General features: G+C 46.4%; 2 protein-coding genes across 7 annotated transcripts in view; both read left to right on the top strand.

The window, feature by feature from the left end:
* Positions 1-8,651: 8,651 nt before the first annotated feature.
* LOC135917120 (uncharacterized) overlaps positions 8,652-22,905 on the top strand; it is a 55,184-nt gene continuing 40,930 nt past the window's right edge. For all 5 annotated transcript variants that reach the window (XR_010569189.1, XM_065450609.1, XM_070532115.1 and 2 more), the window contains exon 1: positions 8,652-8,777. Coding sequence is in view for 4 of the 5 variants with exons in the window: in XM_065450609.1 (XP_065306681.1) it covers positions 8,752-8,777 (26 nt within the window). In the remaining variant the exon portion in view is untranslated. The remainder of the gene's footprint in view (positions 8,778-22,905) is intronic.
* On the top strand, positions 12,922-22,668 carry LOC139054684 (uncharacterized). 2 transcript variants are annotated; one of them, XR_011511430.1, is made up of 5 exons: positions 12,922-13,030; positions 15,292-15,438; positions 16,403-16,471; positions 17,525-17,605; positions 20,536-22,668. XR_011511430.1 is itself a non-coding variant. In XM_070532107.1 (5 exons), the coding sequence occupies exons 2-5, from the start codon at positions 15,386-15,388 to the stop codon at positions 20,889-20,891; spliced, it is 555 nt and encodes a 184-aa protein (XP_070388208.1). In that variant the 5' UTR covers positions 12,922-13,030; positions 15,292-15,385; the 3' UTR covers positions 20,892-22,668. The 2 variants fall into 2 exon arrangements, 1 of the variants encoding a protein (XP_070388208.1); XM_070532107.1 differs by having other exon boundaries at positions 15,292-15,434.

Consider the following 22,905-nt stretch of genomic DNA (forward strand, 5'->3'; position numbering starts at 1 on the left):
GCCACCCAATTACGACAAGGGGGCAAGGCGCGCATTCTGCCCTCACCGTCGCTGCAGCTAGGAGGCGTTCGAAGAAGCGGCCTTTGGGCTGTTAAGAATGGCGAGCTGCAAGGCAAGATTGCCACCCAGTTACGACAGGGCGACACGACGCGCATCTCCCCCTCACCGTCGCTGCAGCTAGGAGGCATTCGAAGAAGCGGCCTTTGTGCTGAAAACCGCCTCTTTCCTCCAGCCCCATCGACATTGTGACGGAACGAGTTCGGCGTGCGAAAAATGGTTCCGGATTTCCCCAGCGCGGACCTGATCTGACACGCATGGACAAGCTGCCGCGCGAAAGCCGTATTTTGGTGCTTCTCATGCCTCGGCGTGACACAAGACAACGAGCTACCCACGATTGGCACCGATACTTCCCGGAACGGCACCCCTCCGACGCTGTCGTTTGGGCATCGGAATGTGTGTGCCTTTGTGTACGTAAACTGTTCCGCGGAGCGGCAGGTAAGTTGGCGATGAGTAAACGAACAGTCGCCGCCTCGTATGGCCGGCGGACCGAGTGTATAAAAACTGTTGTTGTGCGAATGCTGGACACACTTCTCTTGAGCAGTCATGTTAGACTGATTCACTTCTCTGATGCAGTCATGTTGGACTGATACTCTTTTTCTCAAGCAGTCATGTTAGACTGATTTAATTTCTGTAAATAAACCCATTTTCCTCGTTCTCGATGAGAAGCAGTTCTTCACTGTATCAACGACCTCAGCGTAAATAAGTTGGACGACGGCATGGGCCAGCTACCTTCGAATTCATGCCGTACTCCAATCTTGGCAAAGGACCACGAGCGATGGGATTGAGCCCCCAATCCTGACAACTGGCTGCCAGCGGTGAGATGGACTTTGCGACATGGTGCTGTATCTGCGGTGAGTGCTTGGTTCTTGCTTTGACTCTCTAGGCTTCATTTTGTGGTTGTTCTGTTTAGAACAGTAGGGAAGCTAGATTGTTGTGTGTTAGCTAGGTTGCGTTTTCCTAGCTAGATTTAGAGAGCAGAATCCAGGCAGTAAAGCAGCAGTCATGGAGTTAAGGACACTGCTGAGAGACGAGTTGTTGATTGTTGGTGAGGAACTGGGCCTAGATGTATGCAAGGAAATGCTCAAATCGGAATTATTGGAGCTAATTTCCAATCAGGCCAGTGAGGAAGATATTGAAATGGGATTGGAACTTCTCAAAAAGAGAGAGAAACGGGAAAGAGAAAGAGAAGAACGGGACAGAGAAGAACGGGAAAGAGAAAGAGAGGAACGCGATAAAGATCGCGAGTTAAGAAAAATGGAACTTGAACTTGAAAGCAGACGTTTGGAATTTTCTCAAGGAAGTGAAGGCGCTCTGGGTCGATCAAGTGAGGCAGAATCGTACCGCATGGACAGGCTATTAAAGCCATTTGAGGTCGGGACCGACATAGGCTTGTTCCTAAGCAATTTTGAAAGGACTTGCGAAAAGATGAACTTCGGCCCGAGTACATGGCCACAGCGGTTGCTGTCTATGTTGCCGTGTGAGGCGGCGGAAGTAATCGCCAGATTGAGTGTGCAGGATGCATATGATTATGCAAAAGTTAAGGCTAGTCTCCTGCAGAAATACCGCCTTTCAGCCGAAGCTTTTCGGCAAAGGTTTAGGAGCACAGGCAAGAAAGATAGCGAGGGCTATCCGGAGTTTGCATATAGCTTAAAGGCCAACCTAGTCGAGTGGCTTAAAAGCGCGGTAGCGTACGACAGCAGAGACATGATCATTGAATGCACGTGTCTAGAGCAGTTTTACAAAACCATCCCCCAAGATGTGAAACTGTGGGTGCAAGACAGAGGTAATGTAAACACTGTGGAAAGGGCGGCTGAATTAGCCGAGGAGTACGCAACCCGTAGAAAGTTGAACGCCGAGGAGGGAAACTGGGACGGTCGAAATGGACCGCGGAAACCATTTCCGTTCAAAAAGGGTGCGCAAACTAGACGATCAGAGCCTGTAGACATGGCGGAAAAGCCCGCAGAAAAGAGCGAGGAGAAACTTAACGGAGAAACCGCACAAAAACAACAGAAAAGAAAATTCGAATCTTTTAGACCAATTCGCTGTTACAAATGCCACAAACTGGGACATATAGCTGTAAACTGCGAGAAGTCTAGCGTAGTTTTTTCCTACGTGGAGGAAAAAGATGAGAATATGGAACTTTTAAGTCCATATTTCCACTACCTGCAAGTTAATGGAAAACCATGCCGAGTGCTAAGAGACAGTGCCGCCACGCTGGACATTGTCCATCCGTCTTACGTGACGGTAGATGACTTCACCGGAGAAGTAGCATGGATAAAACAGGTTGTAGAAGAACACAGCGTGTGTCTGCCCATGGCCAAAGTCAAAAACAGTGGATCATTCAGGGAGCTAGAGACTGAGGCTGCAGTTTCCAAATTTTTGTCACTGCAGTATCCCTACATCTTTTCGAATCGTTCGAATTAGTTACTGCGGGACAGAGGGCTCAAACTGGGAGAGAGCATAGTACAGGCATTGACCCGAGGCCAAGCTCGTAAGATCGCGGCGCTTTCGGCTGAAAATGCTCAAGCTCCTCCAGCGGAAGCAGAAAAGGGGATAACTTCAATACCCGAATCCGAGCTAGGCCCGAGGGACAAAAGACAAGTTGAGGAGAGCCTGCCAGCTGACCAGCTCAATGAGAGCGTAGCACTAGAGTGTCAGAGTTCTAGCCTGCAGGAAGAGCAAGTAGACGCGCTCACAAGCGAGACAGGGTCGTTATTATCACCGGCCTCAAAGAACTTTGATCAACTCTTACGCGTGGATAGAGATTCACTGGCAGCTGAGCAAAAGAATAATGAGAGCTTAGCTAAATTACATGACACAGCTAAAGAAGGCATCGCTAGGCGCAACGTAACGATACATGAGAGAGGAGGATTGTTGTATCGGCATTACAGAGATCGAAAGGGTAGGATTTTAGATCAGTTAGTCATACCTACTAAGTATAGGGAGGACCTTTTGAGTCTTTGTCATGGAAATGGGTGGTCCGGCCACCTAGGCATAAACAAATCAAAGGAAAGATTGCTTATGGAATACTACTGGCCTGGCTGTTTCAAAGATGTAGAAAACTTTGTAAGATCATGCGACGCCTGCCAGCGTTCTGGTAAACCAGGAGAGACATGGAAAGCTCCACTGAAGGTAGTGCCCTTAATAAGAGAGCCTTTCGGACGACTTGTAATAGACACGGTAGGGCCTCTTCCAAAAACAAAATCAGGCTACAGGTTCTTGTTTACCATGCTGTGTCCGGCTACCAAGTTTCCAGAAGCAATCCCTTTGAAAGAGCTCAGCTCCACCGAAGTAGTAGACGCGCTTTTGACAGTGTTTGCACGAGTTGGGTTTCCAGCCGAAATTCAGGCAGATCAAGGGTCAGTATTCACGAGCGCACTGACTTCCACATTCTTGCAAAAGTGCGGGGTAAAGTTAATACACAGTTCTGTCTATCACCCTCAGTCAAACAGTGTAGAGAGGTGGCATTCGGTGCTTAAGCGAGTTTTACGTGCGCTCTGTTACGAGCACAAGGAGGACTGGGAGAACTGTCTGCCGGCAACTTTGTTTGCTTTGCGAACGGTTCCACATGAGGCAACAGGGTTCTCACCAGCAGAACTAGTGTATGGGAGGACACTCCGGTCTCCACTGAGAATGTTAAGAGAGATGTGGGAGGAAAGAGGGGAGAGCCCAACCGTGGTTGAATACGTGCTAAATTTACTGGAACGGCTAAGCGCAACCAAAGAACTAGTCGGAAAGAACATGGCACTAGCACAAAAGAACGCCAAATTCTATTACGACAAGAATGCGAGGCTTCGTACGTTTAACGCCGGAGACCAGGTAATGATCCTCAAACCCTCAAGAAAGAACAAGATTGAAGTTCACTGGGACGGGCCCGTTAAAGTGTTGCACAAACTTTCAGATACTAACTATGCTTTGAGAATGCCCGGTCGCAGGAAGGAAGTGAGGATATATCACTGTAATTTGATGAAGCCGTATGTAGAGCGGAGCGGAGTCATTAACTATACCGTCAAAGAGCCGGATGGCATCTGTACCAAGTTTAAGGAGTATAGAGCGACCTCCAACTCTGAAATCGGCCTAGAAGAAGTAGTAGAACACTCGGTAAGCTCGCACGCTCTAAGACCCGAGCAGCTAGATGAGCTAAAAGGGGTGTTAGGGGAATATATCGACAGATTCAGCGATAGGCCGGGTAGAACCGAACTGATAACGCATGAAATTGAGCTGACATCAACCGAACCAGTAAGATCAAAACCTTACAGGGTGTCTCCAAAACAGAGAGAGATTATGGAGGCAGAGATACAGCGCATGCTAGAGTTGGGAGTTATTGAGCCCGCTGAGAGTGACTACACGTCACCGCTAATATTCGTAGAAACCCCTAACAAGGACCCTCGTCCGTGTGTTGACTACAGGAAGTTAAATGCCATCACTAGGGATCAGCTGTACCCGATACCCAACATTGAGGAACGAATTGAAAGAGTTAGCGCTGCTAAATACATTTCAACTATAGATCTCGTGCGGGGGTACTGGCAGTTCCCCTTTCAGAAAATGCCAGCCGCTATGCCGCATTCATCTCGCCTATAGGCACTTTTCGCCCTCTCGCACTCAGCTTCGGGCTGAAGAACGCGCCGTTTAGCTTCTCTAAATTAATGGATATTGTCCTAAAAGACTTGCAGGAGTTCGCTTTCCCTTATCTTGATGATGTGGCCATTTTTTCGGACAGCTGGGAACAACACGTATCGCACCTCAAACAGGTGTTCTCACGGTTGAGGGAAGCCGGCTTAATGATGAAAGCGGAAAAGTGTAGGTTTGGTTGTTCGCAGGTTACTTATCTGGGCCATATGTTGTCGGTCGGGGCGTGAGACCGCCGGCTGAGCTGAAAATAGCTACGATTGGAGAATTTTCTCAGCCGCGCACGAAAACGGACCTTCGTTCATTTTTGGGACTTGTGGGGTACTATCAACGGTACATTCCGAATTACTCGCAATTGGCAAGTCCATTAACAGACGCCCTCCGAAAGGGAGCACCGAGTAACGTACACTGGGATAAGGACAAAGAGAACGCTTTCCAAAGTTTAAAAACGCTATTGGTTTCTCGCCCTGTGCTTCGCGCGCCAGACTACACAAAGGAATTCATAGTTCAATGCGACGCAAGCGACAGAGGTATGGGCGTGGTACTTAGTCAGGTCGGCGACGATAACGAGGAACATCCTATCCTCTATGCCAGCCGTAAACTAAATGTAAGGGAGGAAGCCTACAGCGCTTCAGAGAAGGAATGCGCTTGTTTGGTTTGGGCCGCCCAGAAGTTGTCGTGTTACTTGTACGGAGCGAAGTTCATCTTCGAGACAGACCACTGTCCTCTGACGTGGCTCAATCAAATGTCACACAAAAACGGCCGCTTGCTCCGATGGAGCCTCACTCTCCAAGAGTACAACTTCTCCGTTAGATATAAGAAGGGAAAGTTGCATAGCAATGCGGATGGTTTGAGCAGGCTAATTTGAATTCTGCGTTTGAGGGTCCCGCCTAAATTTTAGGGTTACTAGTGTTAACTTTTCTTTAGGCGAAGAAGATCCCATCTCATTTAGCAGAATTCCCTCCATGATTGCTGAATTTGTCAGCAGGAATTTGCTTCAGAAATTGGCATAGCGAAATGCAGCATTTTTTGTTTCTGCACTTATGTTGTTTTTTTTTTTGAAGCCTAGCGAGTCTAAAGTGGGAGCCAGTGCACGTCATCTCGGCGCAGAGCCGTGTTGTGGGGTTCATTTTGCAGTTGCCTGTCCTTGTTGGATGTTTTGGGGCGATGACATCAATGCCCAAGTGGTCGCTGCGAGCCAAGACATCAATCCCCCCCTGACCACCAGCCGTTCTCTTCCTGCCTAGCGGTTGTCAGCGCTAGACAGTCGAGATTTTTCGGTCCATGGAGGCGCTGTTAAGAATGGCGAGCTGCAAGGCAAAATTGCCACCCAATTACGACAAGGGGGCAAGACGCGCATTCTGCCCTCACCTTCGCTGCAGCTAGGAGGCGTTCGAAGAAGCGGCCTTTGCGCTGTTAAGAATGGCGAGCTGCAAGGCAAGATTGCCACCCAGTTACGACAGGGCGACACGACGCGCATCTCCCCCTCACCGTCGCTGCAGCTAGGAGGCGTTCGAAGAAGCGGCCTTCGTGCTGAAAACCGCCTCCTTCCTCCAGCCCCATCGACATTGTGACGGAACGAGTTCGGTGTGCGAACAATGGTTCCTGAGTTCCCCAGCGCGGACCTGATCTGACACGCATGGACAAGCTGCCGCGGGAAAGCCGTATTTTGGTGCTTCTCATGCCTCGGCGTGACGCAAGACAACGAGCTACCCACGATTGGCACCAATACTTCCCGGAACGGCACCCCTCCGACGCTGTCGTTTGGGCATCGGAATGTGTGTGCCTTTGTGTACGTAAACTGTTCCGCGGAGCGGCAGCTAGTTGGCGATGAGTAAACGAACAGTCGCCGCCTCGTATGGCCGGCGGACCGAGTGTATAAAAACTGTTGTGCGAATGCTGGACACACTTCTCTTGAGCAGTCATGTTAGACTGATTCACTTCTCTCATGCAGTCATGTTGGAGTGATACTCTTTTTCTCAAGCAGTCATGTTAGACTGATTTAATTTCTGTAAATAAACCCATTTTCCTCGTTCTCGATGAGAAGCAGTTCTTCACTGTATCAACGACCTCAGCGTAAATAAGTTGGACGACGGCATGGGCCAGCTACCTTCGAATTCATGCCGTACTCCAATCTTGGCAAAGGACCACGAGCGATGGGATTGAGCCCCCAATCCTGACACCGTGCGAACACTCCCTGGCACACACCTGTTTCGGCGGCTCCAACCTTCGTACCGTTCTGCTTCGATCTTTGACCCCCCCACTGTCCCTTGGGTGCCCTGGAGTTCCTGGGCCGCCTGCTTTATTATAATCTCAGGTGCTCTCCTGAGACTTCCGTTTGTCACATGTGCCCTACAGCTGGATCAGTACTTACAATAATAAAAAAACCCGATCTATCGTCGCCACGATAGATCGCGAAAGGGGCTTTTGCAACATACCGCGCTCGTGCGAAGAGAATTACGGAATGCCAACGAGGAATCTGACCACAGCTTCGAGCTCGTAACCTCGTCGAGTGACACTGCAGCAACAGGCGTGACCGCTGAAAACCGCATACCGCCGGAAACTTCAACAGGATCATCCTTCGATTGCATAACTGCCACCTGCACGGCCAACATGGACCACACCCACACCATCCCGCAACATAGAATAAAGAAGCAACTTAAAAAAGCCCCAAAACACGGCTGCACGCACACCACTTCACGACACTACAAGCGAGACGCTATGCTGCTACGCTGCTACTGTTGCCGGATAAAAACTGACTACTGTCACCAAGTCTAGCAAGCATCTCAGGAGCTGGCAACCTCGGCGCGTAGCAGCATGGCGGCGCTCTTGCGGTTCCCGATTTCTTTATTGTTTTTTTTTCTTTATTGTTTGTTTCACGGATTCTTTCTGTGTAGGGGGCAGAGGTAAAGGCAAAATGCCTGACAGAGCCTCTGCGCCCCTACATTTCAAGGCAGCATGACATATCATTCACATACATATTTGCCGAACATATCTTCAACACACAGCACACAGCAACGAAAAAGTCAATTATTCAGAGCACATGTCTCCAAAGCATTACTTTTGCTTCAACGGGATAGACTTCGAAAAAGCAGAAGATACATATGCAATAAGTATTAAATACGAATAAAATTGGCTTACACCAGAAGTAAAAAAACCATAGAATCACTTGCTCGAAAATAAATAGCATATACAGTAAGTAGATCAGTACATAGAAACATTTCAGAAAAAAAACGAAGGTTTAGACTGATACACAATGTAAATGCCGAAACAATGGCAAACATGATTTACAAGCGCTGAGAAAAATCTGTAACATAACTGAGGTTACATGTTTTATCAGGATGAGGATTTCAATGCATGGGCCCTATGGGTAGCTTGTCCTCAGTATAGTAACTCTATGCGCCTCGCGCTCCGGACGGGTTCGGTGTGGCCGTGCGAGCGCAGGCACCGCCTCATGGAGCCCCCTCTCACCTCTGCCGCGACTGTAGCCCGATCGAGAAGCTGCACCTGCTGCTCTGCGAGTGCCGCAGCTTCTCGCTCGCTCGCGCGCCCCTTGCCCGTGTTTACCGTGGGCGCAACCTACCATGCGCAACCGTGCTCGACGGCGTGCGCCCCTCGCGGAAAAAATGCTCTCTCCGACTTTGGGGCCTCTTCGTTTTTTTTTTCCCCTTTTCTTATTTTCCTCTGTCTACCATCTACGCGAAGGCGCGGCTGTCTACGGGCGCCGGGGAGCTCCCGCATGCGGTGTCGCGTATTTTGCTTTCCGCGGATGATTCCAGACTTGAGAGAGAAAAAAGGAGGGCGAAGAGGACGCCGCAACTCCCGCCAGACGCCCTTGCACACTATTGGTTCTCGCCGTGAGGTCACGTGTTGCCTGCGCGGCTCTTCCAATCCACGTGCAGCTGACGCGCGCACGTGGATTTCGGACGTCAGGTCAGCCGCGCACCGCGTGTTTCTTTCGATGGCGCCCTTCAGGCAAGAAGTCCGGATAGCAGCAGCATAAATTTTCATGTACGGAAGCCATTTTCGCTACTTCTGGCCTGTGATGAATGCAACTCTTCAATGGTGTCCTTTACGTTACCTGACGCGTGAGTGGTGTATATTCCAGTTTGACGAATGCATTATTGCACTCTAATTCAGAATTTAGTTGTATCAAGTTTCGCGTATGTGGCTTCCACTCCTGTTCCTTCGCGCCAGTCCGAGTGTTAGCTGTGAATTTAATGCGCCGGTTTTCAGGAAATTCAACGCTGCCCTCCGCGCCGCTCCGAGTGCCAGCTGTGAATTTAATGCCGTAAGGTTTTCAGGATTTTAGCTACTGAACAACTCACAATCGCTGATGCACCCTTCGTCGACGTCGTTCCTCGTACATTAACTGGCGCCACGATTCGGATGACACTTACTGCGTTCGCGCCGACGAAGGACTCCACCGTGCAACGTGCGTGAATGGTGCAGTTTTTTCGGGCGGCCAGTATGCTCGAGATCACAATACCGGCGAATGAAGAATGTGTTGTCGAGGGTGATGGATTGTCGAGGTACTAGTAATGCATATAACAGAGGCGCGTTCAGAAACTTGGAGTAACACTGAGAGGAATCTGTTATTTTTTAAGTTTGGGGGTTTAATAAGTTTAACGCTGTGCGACCATATCTCGGATTCGGCAACTGACGACCGAAACGAGCCTATCATGGTAGAAGACGTCGATCAGACGAGTGCAGTGCACGGCACTGCTACGCATTTAGCACCGCCAAGAATTGATTAGTAGTGGCGCGATTATGATTTGGCCATCAAGGGCCCCAATGCAACTGAAAAAGCAAAAGCTATGCCTAAAATTGATAAGAATTTCATGCATGCAGCTAGAAGACCACAGGGGAATAATCAGCCTCGTCTAATCGTGAATGATGCGGAGCATGAATAGGAAGAATAAAACTTGTCCCACTTTATCAGCTGGCACGGCTCAACCGTCAGCCTCACACGTGCGATACCAAAATAAGATTCCCAGTTCATTAGAATATTGAACATTGAAGCGTGTTTTTCATTTCAAATCGGTAAATGGGATCAGCATACGAGCATTTTCCAGCGAATGTCACTTTAATATGGCGATCACAAGCGGCTTACGTACGCGAAATAGCGTTGCCAGCCTAGGGTTTAGCATGCTGCTTCTAAAATTCTCTGTATTTTGCTTACGTTGTACGGCAGATGCCCATGCGACACTTGCGTGGCCTGATACGCTAGCTGGTTGAATATTCGGACTTTCAAGCAAATTCGCTTAGTTCAAGTTCAAGAAAATAAAACATTCACTTTCCTTCAGCATATTCCTCCCAGTCGACAATCCATGTTGTATTGGTAGTCGGTGCTGCAGCTGATGATCCACTCTTACGCATCTTCAGCCGTGCAGAGGTCAACACGGCGGTACTTGACGCTCGCTAGGCAGTTCGAACTGGCGTTCAGCGCGCACGTGACTGTCCTGGTGCCCGCCATGCCAGTTGGAACCACGTTGGTCATAGAAACGAATTGATTTCTATTGCATTTCCACTGGAAATACAAACAACGCGGAAGGCACTTCTCTGTTCCGCAGGTATTATTGATCCACTAGCAGCGCGTATGAAACCGGTGGCGCCGAAACAGGGTATCTAGCATCCGCACTCTCAAACAAAACGCGCGCGTGAAGCCGTCGGCGAAAACCACGTGCGCTCGTTAGCTGCTTAGTAGGGGGTTGCCGGTAGTCACGGGAAGAGCCGCGCAGGCAACACGTGACCGTCCTCCTCACCCTCCTTTTTTCTTGCCGTACGTCGTTTTGCGGTGGTGATGTGCTGCCGTGTCGAGGGGTGCTCGGCTCGGGCTGGCCTTAAGTTGCGCGAGCGGTGCGCGGACTGGGCTTACCGTATCGGGGGGATCAAACACGCCTGGCTGGCCTGCGTTTGTTGAACCGCCACTCCTACATTTGTCATGGCTGCTTTGCACCCTTTTCAATTTATCCAGGGCCGCTATATTGTAGCGATGCCTTATGCCTTATTCTATGCTATTCTTGAAAGAGGGTATGAGCCATTGCTGACAAAGAAGTGCTCGTATCGGCTCCGTCGTTAATGCCCGCTTTCGCAGTGCTAATTAGTTTGCATCCCGAAGATTTCACTACCACTGTGATCGTGAAGGTATCCGCTATCCTCGGATACCCGACTTTCCATCAAAGACGTTGCTAGGCCTAAGCGAAGCCAAGTCTTGCTAGGCCAAGTCAGCCGTACTACTGCCACGACAACATGGAGGTTTTCTCCACCGCTTTGACGCACGGTTCCCAGATTTCCCCAATGTGCGTGCAAGTAGAGGGAGAAGAAATTATGCCCAACAGGCACGTACCCAGGGGGGGGGGGCCCGGGGGGGCCCGGGCCCCCCCCGAAATCAAGTGGCATACACCCCCCCCCCCTCCCCGCCCACGCCATCACTCCTCACATATTCCTGAAGCGCCACCAGATCAATGTTGAGACTTCGCATCTGTTCATCGGTCAGCATTATGCTGCCTTTTTCACTCCTTTTAGATGGCGGTTGTTATCGGCATCTCTCGTAAGGTGAAGGATAGTTGTCTCGTAGATTCCGCACCCGCGCGATTAACTCGAGATGCGTTCAGTTGTCACCATCTATTCAACCGTCACGCGCATAGCTGTTGCTTTTTTTAGTTCAACCTTATTTGTTTGGGCTGATCCTGAGACCAGGAGAGGGATGCGGCTGTTACTCAGCTGGTCTGTACTATCATGGAACGAGTTGCGGCCGGAGAAAACGCCAATTGCGTTTAACTTATCCCTTTGCTTTTTGTTTCCTTGAGTTACGGCTCGCCGCGACGCTGGCAGATGCCCGGAACCATATACACGTGATATGGGTTAGATAAGGTGGGAAATAAAATAATGTGAAAAAGCGTCCATCATGAATCCCTGCAATAACCCTTAAACCCATAAGCAAGATGACAGTCGCCCGTTACCTCGTCTATTTTTCCCTAACTGTATAGCACCTTTCGTGCAAAATTGGCAACTGGAAACAAAAATCGCAAGGAGTTGAGAAATTAAGCGATCTACTAAGGGAGAGAGCCAAGGCAACAACCAAACTGTAAGCAAAAGCGAATAATAAAAACGTTAACCGTTGTTTATGAGAATATTTATGGATCAACATCTTTTTATTCAAAAAGGAAGTAGAGAAAACGCCGCCGGAAGTGGAGAACAATTACTTGTTTTGAATGACGCTTCTACAGTTATCGGTCGAACCGCCTCACGTAGCCACTTCTCTGCTGTGCTTATGTGGGTGTTTTTCTAACATTTCGCAGTGAGCGCAGTACGTCTAGAATCGCAGAGTCCTGCGCTCTACGCGGTTGTATGGGACTGGCGGCCGCACAGCGTTACGCAATTCGCGGAACTGTCAAAACTGATCAACAAGGCGAAAATAACTGATATTCGAAACTATAACATGAGAAAGACTGAAGAAGCCGTAAGAAATGAACGGAGCCTGAAATCAGTAAAAAAGAAACCTGGCATACACTCTAAAAACTAGGAAGGGTATCGCAGGAGTGAAACGGCCGGTTCACTCTTCAAAGCGTCGTTTTACTCTCGCAAAATGTCGAGGAGAGTGAAATGCATTGTTCACTCTCTCACCAAGGAGAGAGTAAAATGTGCTTTTCACTCTCCCCTTCAGAGAGAGAGTAGAATGCCCGTTCTACTCCTGCGGCAATAGAGAACAATATATTTCGCTAGAATAGCAGCTTGGGCTTGTTGGTTTTCCATCCTGCTAGTAACAGCGCAAAATGTAGACAAGGGACGAGACAAGAAGACACCACAAGCGCTGGAAATGTATTTCGCTAGAATAGCAGCTTGGCTTGTTGGTTTTCCATCCTGCTAGTAACAGCGCAAAATGTAGACAAGGGGCGAGACAAGAAGACACCACAAGCGCTTGTGGTGTCTTCTTGTCTCGTCCCTTGTCTACATTTTGCGCTGTTACTAGCAGAATAGAGAACAAAACGTAGCGTAATCTTCTGCTTCAACTGTAGGTGGCTGGCCCCGAACATGGCAATGTTTCATTCATGCACGCTGAGCAAAGAACACATCGTTTTGCTTCTAAGAGAACAGGCCGCCGCAGTTCAAATGGAACGCGTAGCGAGCGCTCTACTTTTTCACTCGGATTTGCTCCACCGCGCGCGCGCGCGCGCACGCTCAAGATCGCGGAACAACACAGCACAGGAGAAAGGTGATCCGCAGCATAGGAGCTGCGATTGCCAGCCAACGGAGATCGTGTTGCAGCCATCTCGCGTCGCCACGAAAACACGACAGTCGTTCGTCATGCCTTGGATATAACAGCAAATCCTCCACGGTAAGTGAATTCTAACTTAGGTGCACATTCTCCGTATATGTCATGCTATCGCCAGGAAGTCGTCGCTGCGCTTAGCCGACGCGATTGACAAAAGACTAGGCATACGCGCTGTGTCTCTCGATGTCAATCGAAAAAGCCAGTCGTCGCGATAACTCCATGTGATTTTATCACTTTGCCGTTGTCCGTAAGAGCTTTAAAAATCGCAAACGCTGCCAGAACTATGGTATGTTCAATAAGACACAAGGCGAGAGGACGCTTAAAATGGTTCGTTCACCAGCCCGTGATTTCGAGCCTATGCGGAGCGTGATTAGCGTGCGTTTTGTGTGTTTGAATTTATTCAGTTTGGCAGTCTACTGTGTACGGAACGCTGTTGAACTAAGGAATCACATAACAGAAGGCGTCGTTTTGCTGGCAGCATGCTTTTTTATAAGTAAACCGCGCGCTTGACGGTGTCTCGCGCAGGGGGAATCTGCGACCACTGAAGTTACGTGCAGCACCAGTGCTAGTTAGAAACTTTGCCGCAGGCATTCAGCTGCATGCTGCAAGAGGTCAGTTGGGCGCATTATCTTGAACTTACTGAAAACGCATGAGGAATCCATTTTTTATGCTGAAAAAAGTATAAACCCCATATAAGCGATCTTGCGCGCGGCAGCTACAAGCGACGCGATGGAGATGGCTGTCGCGTTCGCTTGTCGCCTACAAGTCGTACTCCGTGCGAGCGACGATATTGAGCGACGCCTCCCCGGTGTTGCCGGCATGAGGGCTGCAATCATGCGTGACGCGTGCTTTAGTAATTTACGTTGATGTATTTTACGATAAAAAGTAGCATAAAATATTTCCGGAGCTATTGCCGTAGGTTCTCATCCTTGCAGGTATAAAAATTGAATCATTTGCTCGTTCCGCGCGACAATCGGTAGTATTTGAGCGATGTACATCCAGTTCCGGCTTCGCGCTGTTGGCTAATCGCTCATAGCACTTTCGGGCGACGAGCGATGATTTATAGATTTCCAGAACCGAGCCATCTGTTCAAGCGACGGCCCGTTTTGTCGCTCGAAGCCGTCGCTCGTCGCCGTCGCGCACTAAATCGCTCTCACAGTGTTTATCCCTAAGACTGAACTGTTTTTGCTCATGTATTGAAATGGTGTGATTATAGGTGGGTCTGGTTTTGTCTCCTGTTGCGGTTTTCGTGCACGGTGCGAAACTGAAAGGATGCTTATGTCTACGAACTCGGTGAATTGTCGAGCTGCTAGTTATGCATCGGCATCGAATATAACGGCTGCTGTGTGGAATTACAATTGCAAGGACGCTTTGCATACGCTTATTGTTTTGGACATGCCTGTGCATTTGCTAATATGAGTTGGCGTGTCAGAGTTATGTCATTTGAATAGCTAAATCAGCCTTCCTCTGGGGGTTACAAGCGTAATGTGTGCATTTTGCTATTGCATGGCAGATCAATATGTGTTTATCGCTTGAAAATTTTAGTATAGAAATAAAATATCAAAATAAAATGTTGCTTTAATTCCATGTTACCAGTCTGTCGTACACAGAACAATAGGTTGGTGTAATAAACTAATAACTGCGGTTTAACTGCAACTTTTACATGCCTTCAAGAATCTAAAATGCTAGATTTCAAACTGCAGCAGTAGTCGGCTCTGTCAAAAATGAACTCCATTGCGCACCTCGTACATGAAAATAAGTTCACGCCTTTTAGTAAACTTAGATGCAGGCCACAGTGAACTTTCTTGTTAGTATTGAAATGTGGGTAAGCTTGCCATAACAAGCCTTGTTGCCCTTTTTTATAGGCACATCCATATATCCATTGAACTGAAAAACAATATTTTCATCCCTACTGAGCATCATGTTTGCAGCTATAATCCTCAAATTATGGCTTCAGCAGTGGCACAACCAGGGATGGTGCGGGGGGCACACTGGGCACGTGCTTAGGATGTGTCACAAGTAGTGTTTGTGATACACCAGACTCATGACAGACCTATGATGTCTGAAAATGACCAATATTCTATTCATTAGCAGGAGTATTCTAACATTCGTGCTGAACGAGGATGAACTGTCCGTTATTTCTTTTTTGTGTATATCTAAAATTGAAGTTAATTTAGCAGTTGACTGTTGCAGTCATGTGGATGTTTTGCATGCATTTCACTAAGAAGACTAAGAGCTAAGACTTTTATTGCCATGGCCTTGACTGTCTTGATGTTGTTTTGCACCATGCCCTTGTGTTGACTTTTGCATACGATATTTTTCAGGCACCCGCTTTATAGAACACAAGAAGGCAGCTGCAAGGACACGAGGATGTGAAAGAGCCAGTGCAGCGTGACTTCACGTAGTGCAGAGAAGCCAATGCCAAAAAATCTAAATACATTGGCATGCAATTTGGACAAGAAAACTAGTATGTGCGTATATTGGGTGTACCATTTGACCAAATGTAAACAAAATCAAGATACAGTATGTTACACCAAGATGAAAATTCTCACGTGCTCCAGGCAGTTATCTTAACATGGTATACTTATGTAATGCCTCCGATTGGAAAGTCAAATCAAGTATGCTCTCTGGAGACAAACACATAGCAGCAAGTGTCATTGAAAAGTTAGAGATGTGTTTTAAAAAAGCTCATTAGTTCTGAGAAGTGACTGCTTTTTGTCTTGCCTCTCAACAGATAGATCCATGTGATAAAAAAATAGTTGTACAATGAAATTGTATATTTGCTTAGTGACATGATACATACTTGCAATGAGCACGGTGCCTGTGTTTACTATAAAAAGCAACAGCCCATGCTTGGTTAGGCTAGGCCCACTACAACATACAGGCATGGGTGATTGGCGCTTTTTTTTTATTTCTGTGTCGTGAGGTTTATTGACATGCGTATAGGTGCAATGGCACGCAGTATGGCTAGCACAGAAGGGGGGGGGGGGGGCAGATATATGTAGCTCACTGTACACGACACAGGGCAAAGGAAATCCGTGTTCAGCAACTATGTTAAATGCCATGTGCGTAAATTTTACAACGCTACTCATTCGAAGGGTGCACAGGTGCATATTGAAGAAAAGTTTTCCAGGGTACATAATTTAGTGCGTAATTTACACTAATTTTGCTCTAACCACAAGACATAATAATTTGAATATACTGCACGGAAAAACCTATAGCGAATTAAATTGTGTGTCAGCTTCGTGTGTATACATATAGTCTTTCCTATGCGTTAGGTTTTTCGCATAATGCATTACTAGTTGACAGCCTATCTTATCATGTGTACTCTGTTTACATTACAGTTGTTTATTAGTTTACTCATAGTTTTGCAACTTATGAAATGCCGGTGTATATATATTTTCAACATTTGACATAACCCTGTATGTTTTGTAGGGACAACCCAGGACGTGCATTTCTCAGCACCCTGTCAACTGCCAGAAGTGACTCGAACACAGGCCACCAGTAAGTGGACATCAGTTGCAATTTCACATTATGCAGTTGGCTGCTGCCTTGTACTGAGGCTTTTTTTTAAATAAGATGGTGGTGTCGTTCTAATCTACATTTTGACCACAAAGGTGCGATCATATCTCACAGAGGCATATATGGTTGCTATTCTCTGCGAGGGACGTGTTCTCATGTTCGTGAAATATTTGTGTTTGGCAGTATTGTCGCCCAATGAGTCAGATATAAACACTGTAACTCGCCACTGCCGGCAAGTAGTTGCGAGAAACACAATATATTATGATGCTGTAAAGTTATTTCATTAATTCGAAGGAAAATTTTGCAGCAGGAAGAAAGGCTGCTATTCCAGGTAAACATGTCTTTTTCTCACAAGTTATGTAACCAAACTGTGGATGCGTGAAATTCGTGACTTATGAATAGATTTTAATTCATCCTTTAGTAATGCTTCTAAAAGAGACCAGAAATAGCATGTGACTACCTCTCCAATCAGCAGATCATACACTTACAGTCATAAGTGGTAGTTCCATGCAGTCTCGCACTCTATATAACCTTTCCTTTCAGCAGCATTGGAACTGGCGGCTGCGTTTTCAGAAGGAGTGCACTTGGCACTGTATATGTATGTGTGAATTCGGTTTTCTTTGTATGTGTCGGCTCACTGACACAAACAGTGCAGGAATCAGTTGTACCATGAGGCTGACGACGCCTTCTGCTGCTAGAAATGCGGCACTTCATATTTTATAGTACTGCATGGCATTTAAATCAAAGCTAGCACATCAAATGATCAAGAAAACTAACCGCTGTTATAGCTGTTTTCCTCAAAGAAAATCTTGTCGTTTATGGGCTGTGTTAATCTGAGCTCTCCACCGATGTTTCAGTAGTATTATCCCTTAGTGAGAGATTGGGGGCAATTGTGTTAGTCTTTAAATGGTGTCCTAATTATGTGTATTTGTTCCAACAAAGTTGTCTAGATTACTTTATTGTGTAGTGTAAAGCTTATGAAACCATCAGCAACTAGTGAGTTGCTAACATGCATATGCATTTGTCACTATACAGGTGGCACTCGGCTGTACCACTGCAGTGCTGCGGAAATTGCCAGCACCAGCGGCTTTGCAACAGCTGTTTCACAGCATGTCGGTACGTGCTGATATATAGTTATGTTGGGATGGGTTAGTAATATGGACCACTGCTACTCTGTATTGTTACAGATCCATGTGATAAGTGATGTAATGGGCTCAGTGAAAACCTATGAATCTTTTACTATGGTACATAAAAAGGCTCTCCTTTTCGTCACTGGAGCAGGGGAGAAGAGCATGCAGGCACTCCTGAATGTACATATATTTCAAAACATGAGAGACGTGTATATATATATATATATATATATATATATATATATATATATATATATATATATATATATATATATATATATATATATATACACGCACACACACACACACACACAAACACATCCAATTATACTAAAGGCAGAGACATTCCATCTTTCATTTTGAATTGACTTGTACAGCACAAAAATACAAAACAGACCACAAAGAAGCCCGCATGTTAACAGGTTTAATACGCACAATAATTCAACAGATTTGATACTTCAGGTGTGCTATTTTACGCAAGGGGGAAGGGAAAGGGGAGAAAACCAGAAAAAAGAGTGGAGTGGAAAAGAAAGGAATCGTGCCAAAAAGCATGAGAAACATCGTGCAGCCAGGATCGCCAGCAGGACATTTAAAAAGCACTCTGATAAAATTACATACAGGGCAACCTTACGTATTGTTTGCTTCAATCAACTCAGATCACATGCAGCCATTTTTGCAATCAAGTTGTTTCCTTATGTCATGAGGGAATGATGTGGGCCCAAAAAACTGTTTAGAGCTGAAGGATTATGTTCCATGCTAGCCTCATTACTTGCTTTTTATCATATTGTTATCAGCTGCTTATGTTAGGGACAAAAAGTAAGAGTACGAGCTTTTTCCTGATTCGCCATTCCACACAACATGTCTTTGTGACTAATGTACATGCAGATGATCCATAGATGAAAAATATTCAGTACAGTAGAATCTCATTACAAGATACACTTGGTTGTAAGAGACATCTGAAAATGGTTTGGTTGGTTTTCCAGTGCTTGCCACTTTAACAACACTGTAACAAGAGACACCTTTGTTACCAACGACTTTTTAAGTATTCACTACTTCGAAGGGACACAACCCAGACACATTCACTTCATGCACCTTGTATGCTGTGAAGGGCGTAAAGATCATGCAATTCTCACACAAGTCAATTGCGCATGTCTCTTAAGCATGAACTAGAAAAGGAGGGCAACGAGGACAGTGCAGGGCAGAAAGTGTCGACAGTTGAAGCTGACGAGCGTCTAAGAGCACCTCAAAGGCACTGCGAGCAACAAGGCTTTCAAAGTGAAGTGTTTAACTTCCAGAAGTTAGGAAGGAAGCTAACATAATCTACAGTCACTAAAAAGCTGTGAATGTTTTCTTTAAAGGGCCCCTAAACCACCCAGGTTGAAATTTAGTTGCGGTGTTGCAGTTGTACATGTTAAGGCAACGAACACGTAGCCACGAGAATTTTTCGAAACGGTGCAGTAATAGCGGAGCTACGTGTTTGATTATCGAAAAGTAGTCCCCGCTCATTTTACTATGTCATCTGGTACGCGCCATCTGGACAGTATCGTCTTTTCCTCGCCTAGTACACCTCCAAATGTTACGGGACAGGCCATCACCAACGAGCTCTGTTGCTGCCACGCAGGCCCGTCGTCCTGCGAGGGGTGGCGCTAATGACCTCGCCAATACAATGGAACTGTATGGTGACTCTAGTTGAAGAGCCTCATAGGGAGACCTTCCTGTTGGCGTTTCTGTTCTTTGCCCCCATTGGCTGCCCACAATGGCATCGCGAGCAACGCGACGAGGAAGGAGTGTGTATTTGCTTGCAGGCCTTGCCGGCAGTCATACACTTTCGTTCGACCACTCGACAGCACCGGAAACTGGTGACATCATCAGAGACAGCCTGGTGATGTCAGGACAAACTGGGGGGTGCAGGATAGGTCCAGAGAGGCGCACGGGGTCGTTTTCTTCATTTTGTGGTGCTCCCACAGGTGCTACACACTGTGGCGTTTGGCATCGTCAATTGTGACGGCATTCTGATTTTGATGCGTGTGTTTACTTGAAATGTTCAAAAAATGTCGAGAAGTGGTTTAGGGGCCCTTTAAGCCACCCTGAGCAATTATTCCTTCAGATATATTTAAACATACTTTAGTGATGATGCATAATAAAGTGATCTAGTCTGGCTCCTCAGTGTTTTAAAATTTTTGGTTTCAAGAGACATGTTTCCCGTGCCTCTTGAGTATCTCTTCTAATGAGGCTTAACTGTAATGTACACACACAATTGTGTAACTCCTCCTGCAAGTATTATTCAATAAGCCTGGTCACTGATGTGCAAAGCTTGTGGTTAGAGAGAGAGAGAGAAAACATTTATTCGGACCATCGAGGTGGTTGCTCTTGAGGTCGAGTGGGTGGTGTCCTCATTCCAGGACTCCACTGGCCATGGCTGCTCGACGTACTTGCTGGACGAGAGCTTCTTGTCCCGCCAGGGTATCGGCGGTCAGCTGTACCTCCCACCGCTCAAATGACGTGCTAGGAGTCTTTAAGTGTTGACGTTTGCCCTCGCACCCCCACGAGATGTGAAAGAGTGTAGGGCGTGTGTCGCCGCACCAGGGGCAGATGCCGCAATATGTATGTGGGAACATTTTACTGTATCTGTGTAGGTTTGGAAATGTGTTGGTCTGTATAAGTCGAAGAGCTACGGCATCTTCAGTGCTGAGCTTTTTGTGAGGCGGAGGATAAATCCTGCGGTTGAGTCGCTGGATCTCGAGTCGGTCGCAGTAATTGGATGGCAGGGGCATGAAAGTAAAGGGTGGGGATTGACGAGACGATTGGTCCCGCTCGGTTGATTAGCGCTCGAGCTAGGGCGTTAAGTTTTGATGTCCATACTGTTTAGAGCTATGTTTATTAATTCAGGCTGTTCTTATTGATTCTTCGATGCAGGAGACAATGCCTATGAAATTATTGGCCCTGATGACGAGAGCCCTCAAGGGGCAAACGACATCTCTGTTGCAGAAGTGAGCCCGATACCACCTGAAGTTACCATGACAGGTGGCACGGCAGCAATAGATACAGAGACGGCCATGTCTACTGCAGCTGCAACAGTGTACGACGCAAGCAGCAGTGTGTCAGCATCAGCAGCAGTGTCAGAAGGAACCGCACCAGGCCTGCTAGAGCAACATGTGTGTTATCAATGTGACTTTCTTGTAGTGCATAGAACTCATTTGCTCAGCATACAAAAGCTTTTCACCACGACTGTGAGCCAGTGTTCTTGTGCAGCAAGTGCAAGACTAAGTTAAGTGTTATAACACAGTACAAGCATCACTTTAAGATATGCAAACATATTACAGTTGCCTCCCCAGCCAGCCCACATAGCGACAACAATGTGGAACACATGGTGGGACACACCTCTTCCCCATTAGAAGGTAGTAGAGACTGTCAGTGTTGTTGCTAGATTAACTGGTCTTTGTAGGCAACTAGAAGGACAACACAGGTGTCATAAGATTGTTATGTTGTTGTTGAAGAGGTAAAATAGAAGTTTGATGCAGCTGAAGTGCCAACTCATATTGAGCAAATCAAAAACAACCACCTGAGAAAGCAACACTATCGGAATTTGGGTATCGATGTGCCGCCATCTCTGGTAAGGATGGCATAGGACAGAAGTGTGATGAAAATCACACAGACACTGCTGTTCCAGCACTGGTCACAGTGAGCAGTGACTTGTAGGGCAAGAGAGTCAACTGAAACGAACATTATGGCATAGTGTCATGCTCCCATGTGACCACTTTCCATGTTATTTTGCATGATACAGCTCAACCTTCAGAAACGAGACTGCAACTTGTCTGTAAAAAGCTTTCACAAAAAATTATTCATAACACTATTAACACAGCAGTATCTTCTTTTTTTGTGGGTTCGAGGTTCCCGTGTGTCCATTAATGCAACAATTCTGGAAAAAAAGAACATGTGTCGTACTTACACCTTTTTAACAAGTACGAGGGGGACAGAACTTTTGTAGTCATGCATCTTCATCATACTATCAAGTTTTTAAATGACTTTTATAATTATTATTACCAGTTATACCTGAGTGCATTGTATGCATTTAGCAGGTGTAAAATCAGGTCAGTTGGATCAGATGCCTTATCTGCAAGGGAGCCCTATATTCAAGAAATGTGAATTAAAATAGGTACGTTAGAGACGCAGTCTTTCAGCACTTTATTGCGTGTGGTTTAAGCATTGCTCAATACTTTTGTGGATGGCAGTTTCAACCGGCACAGCACTGCGATTTGTCACGGTCACGTGTCTTCAAAGCGGTGTTTGCCATTTGTGTTGATCTGTTTGTGTGTTCATAGAGCAAGTTTTTAATTTATTTTTTTCCGCATTCTTGTGCTTGCACTAAGCTTGTATAAGGCAGTTACAAAATGGGCGTCACTATAACGAACTGTTCTGTTGAGCTTACACTTGCAAATAATAGTGTTCAGATGGCCGCGCTTCTATGTAGGTGCACCGATAGCTTTGTGTATGTTCTCATGTTTGTATAAAGCTTATATAAGCTAGTTACAAAATGTATGTCACTAAGCATTGTGATATTCTTTAAAGAACTGCTTGGTTGGTTTTACACTTGGAAATTAGTAATGAGGCGGTGGTATTTCCATGTAGGCCCACTGCTAGCTTTCTGTGTGCTCACGTGTTTGTATTAAGCTTTTACAAGGGAGTTACAGCATGTACATCACTAAGCGCTGTGATATTTTTAAAGAACTGCTTTGTTGGTTTTACACCTGTGAGTAATAGTACTCGGGTGGCACTTGTCATGTGTAGGTACACAGGGACCATTTGTATATATTATGCTCATGTAAAGCAGTTACAAAGTGTATGTCACTAATCACTGTGATATTTGTTGAAGAATTGCTGTGATGGTTTTACACATGTGAATAATAGTGATCAGGACACAGTACTTGCGATGTATAGTTGAATTTATACAGTGCCAAGACATGGGCTGTATACGTACCAAAAGAAATGTATGTCATTATATTGTTGTGATCATTACTGTTTGGATTTTATTAAACTCTAATAACGTTTTTTTCTTGTATCTATTGAGGTATGGCAATTTGTCATGCAACAAAACTGAGGACCTGAACTTGTGCATACAAATAAACAGCTAATTTAAGACTATACTGCTCATATTCTGCGAAACCAGTTTAACAAATCTTGTACTACAATGCTGGAAAAATGACAGAGCTGACAGGGATGTACAGAAAGAGTTCTGCACTGGCTGAAGGACTGCCCCATACTGGAGTTAGTAATGTTGCGTTTATT

The sequence above is a fragment of the Dermacentor albipictus genome, chromosome 1 (assembly GCF_038994185.2).
Source record: "Dermacentor albipictus isolate Rhodes 1998 colony chromosome 1, USDA_Dalb.pri_finalv2, whole genome shotgun sequence".
Lineage (NCBI taxonomy): Eukaryota > Metazoa > Arthropoda > Arachnida > Ixodida > Ixodidae > Dermacentor > Dermacentor albipictus.